This window comes from Nilaparvata lugens, chromosome 5, assembly GCF_014356525.2.
Source record: "Nilaparvata lugens isolate BPH chromosome 5, ASM1435652v1, whole genome shotgun sequence".
NCBI classification, from domain to species: Eukaryota; Metazoa; Arthropoda; class Insecta; order Hemiptera; family Delphacidae; genus Nilaparvata; species Nilaparvata lugens.
This window is the reverse complement of record NC_052508.1, coordinates 14,639,283-14,652,091: the sequence shown is the minus strand read 5'-3', so window position 1 is coordinate 14,652,091 and position 12,809 is coordinate 14,639,283. Positions and strand designations below refer to the sequence as shown.

Sequence of the window (12,809 nt, the reverse complement as noted above, 5' to 3'; positions counted from 1 at the left end):
GACCTAGTTCAAATATCATGATCGGGCATAAGTCTAGTAAACATTACAGTGAAAATATGATTCCCATGAGTTTTAATGGAACTATTCCCACTGAGCCCGGCCGAGCGAGTATGAATAGTCCCATTAAAACTTATGGGAATAATATTCTCACTGTACCGGACACGTTCACTGATACTGATATGTGGGAGTCTTCCCTTATCCTACTTAACTTTACAGCACCCAATCTTGAACTGGATTCTTACACAACAGTGAACAATGAAAATATAATTCCCATGAGCTCTTATGGTATAATTCATACTCACTCGGCCAGGCTGAGTGGGAATAGTCCAATTAGAACATGCGAAAATTATATTTCCACTGTTCACTGTCACGGTTGAGTGCGAATCCAACTTTACTCCAAAATAATGAAACTATCAGAAAACTTGATAGATTCATGACATCAAATATTATATTATACTAGCAGGTAACCCGTGCTCCGCAAGAGTCTATTTTAAAACTTGACAAACTGGAAATTTGACCGAGTGGAATCTTGAAGAGTTTGAAATAGGCCTAGAACCATCCTCGGTTAGTTAAGAATCTATATGCAGAATTTCAAGTTAATCAGTCCAGTAGTAAAGACGTGATAATTAATGCGTCAAACATAATTTTCCTATCCCGTACGTGTATGAGCCAGTTCTTTCCTTGAATATAGATAAGTTCTTAAACTTGGTGCTAACCTAGTAAAGTGACAGAACTCAAATCTTGTATAGAAACCTTTCTTAATTTCATGCCAACCTGACAAAATATTAATGACTGATTATTAATTCCGTTGCCAATATTTAATCCATCTGTTTCGAAGAGGTAGTCTCTCTAGATTATAGTTCTATATTAACATATGGTATGTATTCATGTCCCATAAATGAAATTTGAACATTAATAGTGAAAAATCTAGAAGGAAAATTGAAATTTGGGCTTCGAGGTGCACGAGATTGATATTTTTAGAATCTATGAACAAAATTTGGAGATCTAAATCATTCCCGTTTTTCCGGTAAAATCCACAAGTTGCAATCCACAAGTTGAGATGTTTTGTCTCTCTCTCTTATTATATAGATGAGTGTATTTGAGAAACAAAAAATGGGAAGAGATTATTAAAAATGAATGAATTACACAAAATTGATTCAATGTTAAAAATTTGACATTCCAACTCGCACATTGAAAACTTCAAGACGTGTGATAATTGGATGGAATGTTTTTAGCATATTTCATCATTCAGCACTCTCGTTAAAGTGATGTGAGCGAATATAAAATAAATACATCCACGATTGGCGTATGGAATTAATTCGCTTTAAATATAATGGGAGCTCACATAGTCGAGACTACTGCAATCAACAATGACAATCAATAATTATAATCGTCATGACGTTATTAGATTAACATAAAGTTCAAGTATTGATTAATAGTGAAGTTAGAGTAAATAGAGTAGTTTTCGATTGTCGGCCGAAATTGATCTTCATGACACCAAGAATGAAGGTGAATTTTCGTTTGAGCGTAAATTTCCGCAGTCGACGACGACAAGCATTGTTGACAATCTAGAGATGTAAATCACTGAGATATTGCAATTATTCAAATGCTAATGAATGAATTATTATTATTAAACGAAAATCTAAATTAAATGCTGTAAATCACCCGGAGACTTCTGCTAAACAGCTGGAGTCAGAAATCTGGAGTCACAAATGACCGAAACATGTCGTGATAAAATATTTTAAAAAAGGGTACTGAGATTTTTATTTATTTTCTTTATATTTACTTTATCGATTCTATAAATTGTTATTGGTTCCTTAAACATATTTATAGAACCCATAGCTATGGAACGATTATCTGTTCAATAAATCTGGCAGCATGGCATGATTCCAAACCGGCACATTTTGTTAACAAATTTTATATGGTAGCCATGGTAACCAACTAAATCTAGGTTGTTTATTCCTTGCTGCTTGTTGTGAAGTTTAAGCTGAAGGATATTTTCTACAGTACTGACATTTTTCATAAATTATTTTTTATTATAGCAGAAAAACGAGACCGTGGCAAGAATTTTGCAGAGGTCGAAAAAGATCAATTAGTAGAAATCTGCCTGAATTACAAAACTGTAATAGAGAATAAAAATTCAGATAAATATTTGATAAAATATAAGAACATAGCATGGGATGCAGTGAGAGAAGAATATAATAATATTCTATTCAAATCACCGGTTTGAGGGAGGTGAAAATTTTTAAGTCCGTCTACAGTTAAGTAAACGGAACACGTTACATCCTTTTTAAAAAGATTTATTGTTGAAACAAACGGGCATAGTGACTGCCCAAAATACAGAAGTGAGACAAAGAATCTTAATTACTAGAGCTTATATACTATTCTAAGTGCTGTATCAGCTACTAGTAAATTCGTATGGCTTTTGTTGGTGGGGAGTCCCTTGCGGGAAGGTCCCACCGCCTGAATATATAATTTAAGCCGTCAATGGGCCTAACGAATGTCATACTTCAGCCGGGACCGACAGTTTACCGTGCCTATCCGATAACACTGTATCTACTATACCATAAAAATGGGTATAACTTACGATTGAAGATGAAGGCCATTTTGGCACTATTTCGTTCAATAAACAACGCTATAGCTATTGATGCAATAACTTTATCGATTCAATAAACTTTTAATGGTTTCTTAAACATATTTATAGAATCCATAGCTATGGAACGATTTAACTTATCTGTTCAATGAATCTGGTGGCAACATGGCATGATCCCACACTAGCCACTTTCGTAAACAAACTTTATACATGCTTACTATGGTGACTATGGTTACCAACCAAATCTTGGATGTTTATTCCATGCTTCTTGTTGTGAGGTTATTTCCTACGGTACTGGCATCTTTTGGCTGATGTCTCCAAAACAAGATGGCTGACACCAAATAAGGGCTATCAATGCTAAATATGGTGCAACTTTGATTCTATTTTGTTTTTAAAATACTGGTGATCTAGACTAATTTTAATTCTATTTTGTAATTTAATTTTTTGATTGCAACCAAAAATTTGACAAATTTATCCATTCCATAAATATTAATAGGCTGGATTTTGGCACTATAGTTTATCGAGAGATCTATGGATTCAATAAGTTTATGGAGCGTTCTAGAAACGCATTTCTCATATTTATCGATTCAATAAAGTTATTGAATGGATAAACGGTTTATGGAACGACTGAGAAACCGGGCATATGATTTATCGAGAGATTTAAAGATTCAATAAGTTTATGGAGCGTTCTAGAAACGCATTTCTTATGTTTATTGATTCAATAAAGTTATTGAATGGATAAACAGTTTATGAAACAACTGAGAAACCGGGCATCAGACTTAGCTAAATCCCAAGCTTGGAAACCGGCCCTAAATTTAGATTTTCGTTTGATGATAATAATAATATTTGTTAACATTCATATTGTCAACATATATTTAAATTTCAAGTGTGCTAAAACAGCTGATCAAATAACTATAAATTATTTGTGTTTATTAATCAAGACAAACATTTCTAATAATATCACATATTGCCATTTAAAAGTATAAAAAAGTAAAAACTCAATCTCCCCAATTAAAAAAACATAATTGAACACAATCTTTTAGGTTATTTAGTCAAACTGAAATCTACCCAATCTGAGATCCTCACACTGTCGTGGTCGACGACGGTATTTACGCACAAACGAAACCCCAGCTTTAGCAGAGAATCAGCTGATTGATGAGAAATAGCCAATCAGAGGACATTCTGGTTGGCATGACGTTGAATTAATAATGTTGGTCAATGTGTGAAAACGGCCATTGCCTTCAAGAATCACATACAATTTGCAGGAAATTGTACAGTCAATGAAAACAATGTTCTTCTTTGCCGATAGTAATAATCGTATTTATTTCAATAGTATAGATATATATAAATTATAGAAGTACAAACGAAAAAATAAACGTACCCAATTTCTTTCCTCCACACATGGTCCCACACTCTTTCTCGATAGCACTATTAGCGCTATCCTCGTTGGAAAATTGAAGGAATGCGAAACCACGATTCAAAACGATAGCTGAAAGCAATGAAGATAATTGAATTAGTTTTTAATAGATAAAGAGAATGAAAAAAAATCAAAGAATTCTGTGAATTTACCGGTATTCAATTTTGATGTTTGTAATGGGAATTATAAACATAGAATATTCTTGAATGTAAACAGATGCACTTTTGTAGTTTGTGAGAAAATTTCAAATGGTTTTAACAATAATAGTTTGAATTTGAATGCGTTGTCTCCTCTATAATATACTTCATTTCCACCTTCATAGTTGTTAGCAGATGCTCCTTTTGCATATTCAAGATCTTGTTTGAATCTTTATTGACAAAATCGATCTTAAAAAAAGATTTTTTTATTGAAAAATTAATATAAATTGTCAACCACTTTTTATAGTTTATTCAATATAGAAATAGAAATCCAAGTACTTTTTTGAAATTGTTTACTCATGTAACTTATGTAATTGTTTACAACATGTTTCGGCTATGATGTCATTATCAAGTAAAGTTATTAGCTTGATAATAGCATCATATCCGAAACATGTTATTAGCTTGTATCAAGTTATTAATTTGATAATGACATCATAGCCGAAACATGTTGTGAGTAAACATTTTTGAAAAAGGGAACCTAGATTTAACTTATATCTTTATTTCTATTCAAGAGTAGCCCTAACGATAAAAGACAATTTAATGGCGAATCAACCTAATATAATTTATGTATTCAAAATGTAGCCTATAACAGAGCCTGGTTTTGGGGCTTCACCAACCACATCTTCAAACAAGACAGCTGAAGATGGTAAAGCCACGAAACTAGGTTCTGATATGAATAGTAATAAAAAGTGACAATTTATATTTGTATTTTTAATTTCATCAATGTATTGTTTTTTCATGTAGGGAGTGGAGTGCGAAACTCACAAGCTACTCCCAAGGTGCCCTCTCAAAGATATTTTCCTTCAGCTCACCAAAATACAGTAAACCGGCTTCCTGTTGAAGATCTGGGCCCGGACGGGGAAGCTGCTATGTGATCAAGTCAGTCTGGCATGAGGCAAATCGATGTCATTCTTCCTCCTTGAGTTGTGACTGTGTACATGTCCACTTTGCTGAAAGGTATGTTGGCCTCTCCTCAACAGTAACAGCGAACTAAACAGATAGTGACTATAGACTGTTATAATCTTCAGTATCCTGAAGATTGGTGGACAGTGTTTCAGCCGATGATACGAGGTAATGATCCGGAGAACCTTCTACTATTTTATAAACTTCAGGTAGCCTAGCTTTTAATAAAAATCATAGGTGTACAGTGACTTCATGCATAGTTTAGGAATTTGTCTATGAAGGCAACAGTTTACATAAGATTCGTTCTACATATTGAAGGAATGTTATCAGTATACAGTACCCGCTATCTACTCACCAATGATTTGTCCATAAGGAGAGAATATATCTTCAAGATTTTTCTTAGTAACATTTGATGGAGTATTTCCAATAAAAATTCGAGACTTGACAGTGCTCGGATCTCTTATTATTTTCGTTGCTCCTTCATACTCTCCGTCACCCATTTTTCAAAATCTGAAAAGCAGAAACAAAAGTTTCAAGTTTTCATGTTCAACCTACAATATAGTGCTGATATATTGCTAATATAAGAGTGGTAGGGGGGCAATGTTTATAGAACTGAACCGTGATTCACTCACCAAACACTTCAAGATCGGGGTCCAAATCGTCATATTGTTGTAGGTCGAGGTTATAGATACATAAACATGGCCGCCTCAATTTAGTTTGTAGGCCAACCTGAAGGCAGCCACAAACGATACTACACAATTGTCTATATAAGCATTATTCGGACGTCAATCTATATAGTCAATCGGACGTCATTTTGGGTACGAATCGTATCGGCAAGAAATTGAACTATGGGGCATGATAGGCCTTCATGAAAGATATAATTCAAGCTAGCCTATATCATATTACATCAATTAAAGATTTCATGATAGTTAAAAATTAATAATAATATAAAGTGACCTGGCTGGCTTAGGTCAGAGTTTACAGGTTGCAACTGATTAATTTCAGGAACTCTGACATGATGTTAGGACTGTATAGTAGCCGGGACCGACGACTAACGTTTCCATCCAAAACACGAGAGAAAAATATCTTGTTTTGAACGTTGCAAGAACAATTTAGCCTATTCTTAGTTTCATCATTAGAAAAATAACTTTTTTTATTAATGAAAATTAGATCTCAGCTAAAAAAATATATAGTTTGAGCTTTAGATTAAACAAAACAATCCTTATATTATCTTAAAGAATCCAATTACATTGTTTGCTAGCACAGTAAACCAACAGTGAGCTAACAATATTCGTTTGGGTGACTTACTCAAATGTAAAAAGTTTTCAGGACACATATTATTTCTATTATGATATATTATTTTGAATTTGAAACAAAGCTATAGTTTAACATAAAATACGGATTGAAACGTTGTAATTTCAATATAGGATGGAAAACGCCAAAATCCACGCTTAACCTAACACTGACAAAAAAGTGAAATATACTACGAAACCTTACCAGAACTGACAGCCAGCAAGAGTATACGGATTTTCACAGTTTCAACTGTGTTTTAATAAATAGAATTACTAATTAATTGCTATTATTTGCCAATAACCGGAATAATAATTTCGGTAAACAATAGTCAACAATCCGCCATTTTTCTTGTCGTCGCGTCGTCGGCAAATCACTGTCTTCTAGATCGAAGCCTGTGTCGAAGCATCGTTGATAAAAGATTGTGTTTGATATTTTCAAATAGTTACTGGATTATAGAAAAATATCCAGTTATAAGTATATAGAAGTAAAAACAAGAAAAAAATTAATTCAATGCTTCACTAGTGATTTCAGATATTTATTTATGTATGCGATATTCGCAGATGACTCAGCTTTCAACTTTCTCAGTTGGTATCTTGCTTTCTTGACGGTATATGCGCGAGATTCAAACCTATTTTAGTTCACAATAATTATTCAATAAATCACACGCTTCAAAAATGACAGATAAAAGTATTTTTAAGAAGATAAAAAAGAAGATGAGTTCTTTTCTAATCCCAATATACACTCTTGTAGGCAATGTATGCATTTTGCCTTATCCCCTCCCCATGCTTTTCATTATTTACAGGAGTAATCTTTCCCTATTTAGCTAAAATCAAAGCGGTCAAGATAGTACAGTACCTAATACATTTTTTCTATTCTATCCTTCAAACATTAAATTACTTGAATGACTTTGAATAATTTAAGAAGAAGCAATAACAAGTTTTAATCCACTATCATTATTTATTCATATCTTATGAAATCCTTGATAAAATTGTAAGGAGAATGTTCATGTTTGAAGTTTCGATTAAACTTTTCCTCTCATTGTCATAGTAGCTTTATAGAAAGGTTACATCATGAAAGCCTACACACAAGTACCGGTACAGTAGTAACAAAGTGAAAACATAACAGCACCTCAACCCCTTTTATGACCCATCATATTTCTTTTAAACTTATCCTAAATAATTTCATGATATATTACCTCATTGTTTTCATCATTTAATTCTTGAAAAAATACCGTACACAATCTGATATTATATTATTTAGTTCATTTTGAAAAAATATTATAATTATAAGCCTTAAAAGTTTTCATCATTTAATTCTTAAAAAAAATACCGTACACAATCAGATATTACATTATTTAGTTCATTTTGAGAAACAATTATAATTATAAGCCTTAAAAGTTTTCATAATTTAATTCTTAAAAAAATACCGTACACAATATGATATTATATTATTTAGTTCATTTTGAAAAACTATTATAATTATAAGCCTTAGAAGTTTTCATCATTTAATTCTTAAAAAAATACCGTACACAATCTGATATTATATTTTATTTTTATAATTGTATAATTTTTTCATTTATTGTATAAACTATAATCATAATACAATAAATTATGATATTGGAGGAAAAACTAGGCTGAGCCTGTACTATTTCTCTCCAAAAATTTTGATAAAATGTTAATGTTGTCCAAAAGATAAGGTTATGGTAATCACACACTGCTTCGTTACTTGATTTTCGGTCCAGGAATGATTTAAAATTTTGAATTTTGTAGGTTGATTTTATTCTTCGACCAATCTTAATAAATTAGGTATCATTGGAATCGTGAAAACATTTGCTAACTTTTTTGTCTTTTGTAAATTTTCTGTAAAATGGACGGTTTTCGAGATATTCGCCATCAAAAATTTAAAATGGCCGCCATTTTGAAAAATTTCAACGAAAATTTTTTTTTTATTTTTTATAGTTGAGTCTTTATAGCATAAATATTCATGCCAAATTTCAGATCAATACAACATTTCGTACTTGAGATAAAAATTTTTAAGTGAACAAAACAAAATGGCAGCTATAAGGATAACCGCTGAGTTTTGGACACTTCAAATATGACATTTGTAGTCTCCTAGCATCCAGGTACAATACCCTAAAATTCTCGACACTACTTCTGAAACACCCTGTATATATATATATATATATATATATATATATATATATCAAGAAATACGTATAGTATACATGAAAAGTCGGGACATTTATACGTAAATGGGACGTATTCAATATCAATGTTATACGTATTATTTACTTTGATTGACATTGGCTAATACATAAATTTGACGTATTATATACGTCTGTGTGCCGACTGGGCTGTATCATAGTTGATACAGTTGGTACACACCCATCCACACCATCAAGTGAGCCAATAAAAGTTGCACCATAGTTGATGCAGTGTGTCCACACCCACAACATCAAGTGAACTGATAAAAGTTGCTCCATATAGTTGATGCAGTATTTCCACACCCTCACCATGAAGTGAGCAGATAAAAGTTGCACCATAGTTGATGCAGTGTGTCCACGCCCACAACATCAAGTGAGCTGATAAAAGTTGCACCATAGTTGATGCAGTGTGTCCACACCCACACCATCAATTGAGCAGATAAAAGTTGCACCATAGATGCTGTAGTGTGTGCACACCCATTCATCGTACTGCAGTCTATTGTCAGTTACCATTGACGGACCAACGGGCGATTAACGGCTAAAAAAGCTGAAGAATTTCAGACGAGATAATTTGTTGCTAACGTGCAGCAGTTTATCTCAGCTCATTGAGCGAATAGAGCACAATAGGAGACAGAAAACACTGGAACGAGCTTCTGCTAATGCATAGGCATCGATAACCCTTCAAGCGTTTTTGGTTTCAGGCGCTTTATTTCGCAATACCGCGCCAAAACATAGACCGGCGATTTTTCTCCACCACCAACCAATCTCGCAGCACTGGTTAAATAGGAGGCTCAGGTACTATTCTAACAAGGTTTTCTGACAATTTGTAGTGAATTACACTAGCATACCCCGCGCATGTTTTAGTCAGTATTGGTTAAATGTGACGCATTTGTTAACTTCCATAAGGCGTGCTGACAGTGTTAAGTGAATCACACTAGCTCACACAACGCTCTTCCAGTCAGTATTTATTATATGGGACGCGTTGTTCTACTTCCATAAGGCATGCTGACAATTTGTAGTGAATCGTCAGTATGCTAGCCACTTTTTCATCCTATTCTCTCAACTAGTCGCACGTCATTGTTTCAGATCTCTTTCAGTATTTTTTCTCTGGTTTGAAACATTTCCTGGTGAAACGTTTCTCTCAGGTTTTAAGTTTTAGGGGGGGGGGACGTACCAACGTATTAAGCTGGATTACCATACAACAGTCGACTATAGTTTTGGTTGCTACACTATTATTTATTATCAATCACTGAAGAAAGCTTAATTTATATAGTTTTGGTTAGGCTACTGCTATATTATTATTAATCACTTAAGAAAGCTCAATTTGAATATACAGATACATCGACCACTTTCCAACTCTTGAGTTTGTTAGATTAATAATAATCCTATAGCCTACTATTAAACGAGCAATTTCTGTTTATTTGTTTATATAATGTATGTGACCGGCTCCAACGATTCTCACGAAATTTGGAACAAAGTAGGTTCATGATATCAAAATTCGATTGCACTAGGTCTCAACCCAGGGATAACTCGCTGAAGGACATTAAAAGGATAAATACGTCCTTGAAAAAACAGCTGGGAATTTTGTAGTCTGACGATATCGTAATGGAAGTGAGTGAACGAGTGCATGTGTGGGATATTCCTCAGCTGATCCTACAAGAAAAATAATACAGCAAGAAAAACTTATTATTTTTATTTTTCTCCTTTTTAAGAAACATTTTCACTTCAAAAAGTCCAAAATAGTACCTAACTAGATGCTGTTAGTGTAGAATAGTACATAGTATATTAGCAAATATTGTAGCATACATAGTATATCATTCTAAAACGAATTCATAGTATATCTATTTGTAATTGATGATGTGTTTGTTTTTTGAAGTGTGGATGAATTATTATTTTGATGAATATGATAGTAGCTTAACCTAGATTTTGATTTGGACTGTAGTATAATTTTGAAAAGGGACAGTTTTGGGCATAAGCCTTTTGTGCCTCCTCATATAGCCTAACTGTAAAAATAATTGTACGACTGAGAAAATGAATAAATAAATATAAACTATAAATTCAATCTTTCGTTACAAATTTTCTATGCTTTTACACTCCAGAGCGAAGCTCGGTCCCCTGATAAAAATAATTCAATAGTACTCTTTAGTTTTCAAAATTTTTTATGACATTATTATATAACTACGGATTTTTTATTATCATTTATTTATCAACAAATCAAGTAGCCCTATTGTATATAGGGTAGGTATATTTTAGTAGGTATATAGATTGTATATATAAGTAGGTATACTTCTATAGTATACCTACTTTTGTATCATTCAGTATAAACTCAAAAATATAGTCTTTGTGTAAAGGTAGTCTTTGTGTATAAGACTAAAAGATGGATTGGCACACAATAGTGACAGTGAATAGTGAGAATATAATTCCCATAAGAGTTCCAATTTGACTATTGCCGTCCAGTCCAGCCGAGCAAGCATGAATAATTTCATTATAACTTATGGGAATTATTTTTTCACTGTTCACTGTCACTGTTATGTGGGAAACCAACTTTAGTATTCATTAGTAGTCTATAATAATTATATTGTTGAACGCAGATCCATTTCTACCTAAATTGGAGAAAAACTTATTAAACTTCAAACTCTTATTATATCATTCTTTTATCATATTATTTTCAAATGTCCCCTCACAGTAGGGTAGCCTATGGGAAACAAGAATTGAAAATTATAAAAAAGGAATTGTATGAAATATATTTGTTTGTTATTTATTTTGAATTGAGTATAAAGTATATATTGTTGTAATCAAGGCTGTATTTGAGGTGAACATGCATTTCCGTCTATCTTCCGGGATTGAGAAGCATACTTTAGTAGAAAGTTCAAATCTTAAAACTAGTATAGGGGATTGAGTGAACTATGAACAAAGAAAATTTGAGAAGTTTTATCTGATATCGTATCGTCTTTGTTGTTCCAATAGAGAGATATTTTATTGTCATTATGAAAACATTGAACTATTTTTTTTAGAAAGATTGGATAACAAAGAATAGGAATTTTGTAAAAAAACTAATATTGGGATGATCGGTGATGATGTATTCGCTTATTCATCAAGTAGGTACAGAAACTATAGGGACAGATCAAGTTAAACAGTTTTTTCTCTATGACTTTACTACGGTGTATGGAGTTTGAATGGAGCTTATTATGCATAAACATACTCAACTTTTCAATTATTCTACCTACGTTGAAAATCATACATTGCAGATTTTCAATTTCAGGGGTTTATAGACTTTTAAAAGCACATGAAACACTGAGAATGTACCAGTAGATGTGAGAAAATGAGAAATTTAAGTAAAACTCAGAAAAACTCAGTAGATGTTTGCCAATAATAAATACATGTAAGATTGTATACCGTTTCCAGGAGCAAATTAAAAATAAATAAACATCAGTATTGATTAAATTATTGAAGCATTTGCAATTAATGGTCCGATAATATATAAAACTTACTTGTTATTTTTAAAAGAAGTAAAGAGTGTTTTATAAAAAAAGGTACCAACTATTCCCACTTTATTTCTATTAACAAAGATAAAAAATACTTCAATATTAAAATCCCTGCTATTACATAGTCACATAATATCAGATATATCTACTCTCTTGGTGAGTTCTACTAGTATATGTATGTAATTTTTACTTATTAATCATAGGTACTGAATCATTCTACAGACTATCTATGTCTAACTGACTTGTAAAACAATTTTTTCTAATATTAAAATTCCCCAGAGCTCAATCCACCACATCCAGAGGAAATGAAGAGAATGAGATTTCAAGTTAACCATAGAATATTATTTGTTTGTGGCATACCGGTTTACACAAGGCACGTTAATCATATTCCGTTGCCGCATGCGACCTACAATCGACCGTGTAAACCCCGTCCCAACCGCAAGGCAGGGATTACTGTTAAATACTTCTGATTGAAAATTGATCTTGCAGAGCCACACATTCGCATAGGATTATATTGGCAATGCCGTGCATTGCATAGCTAATCTAAACCAATTTACATTATTCAACAGCATGTTAGTATTCTATCACATTGTTCGCAACCTAATAAATTAAATGGAGCGAAATATATTTATTATTCAAAAGAGCTCCGCTACCGAGTGACTTGCATTTGGATTGATTTAATTATTTGTAATATTTTGCTCTCCAAAGTAATCATTTT

General features: G+C 32.6%; 1 protein-coding gene across 1 annotated transcript; it reads right to left on the bottom strand.

Annotated features, from left to right (window-relative positions):
- Positions 1–3,927: 3,927 nt before the first annotated feature.
- Positions 3,928–6,735, bottom strand: LOC120351243 (heterogeneous nuclear ribonucleoprotein C-like). The gene is made up of 3 exons (XM_039427708.1): positions 6,608–6,735; positions 5,466–5,620; positions 3,928–4,082 (listed from the first exon to the last, which is right to left on the bottom strand). The coding sequence occupies exons 2-3, from the start codon at positions 5,608–5,610 to the stop codon at positions 3,943–3,945; spliced, it is 285 nt and encodes a 94-aa protein (XP_039283642.1). The 5' UTR covers positions 5,611–5,620; positions 6,608–6,735; the 3' UTR covers positions 3,928–3,942.
- Between the last annotated feature and the right edge of the window lie 6,074 nt (positions 6,736–12,809).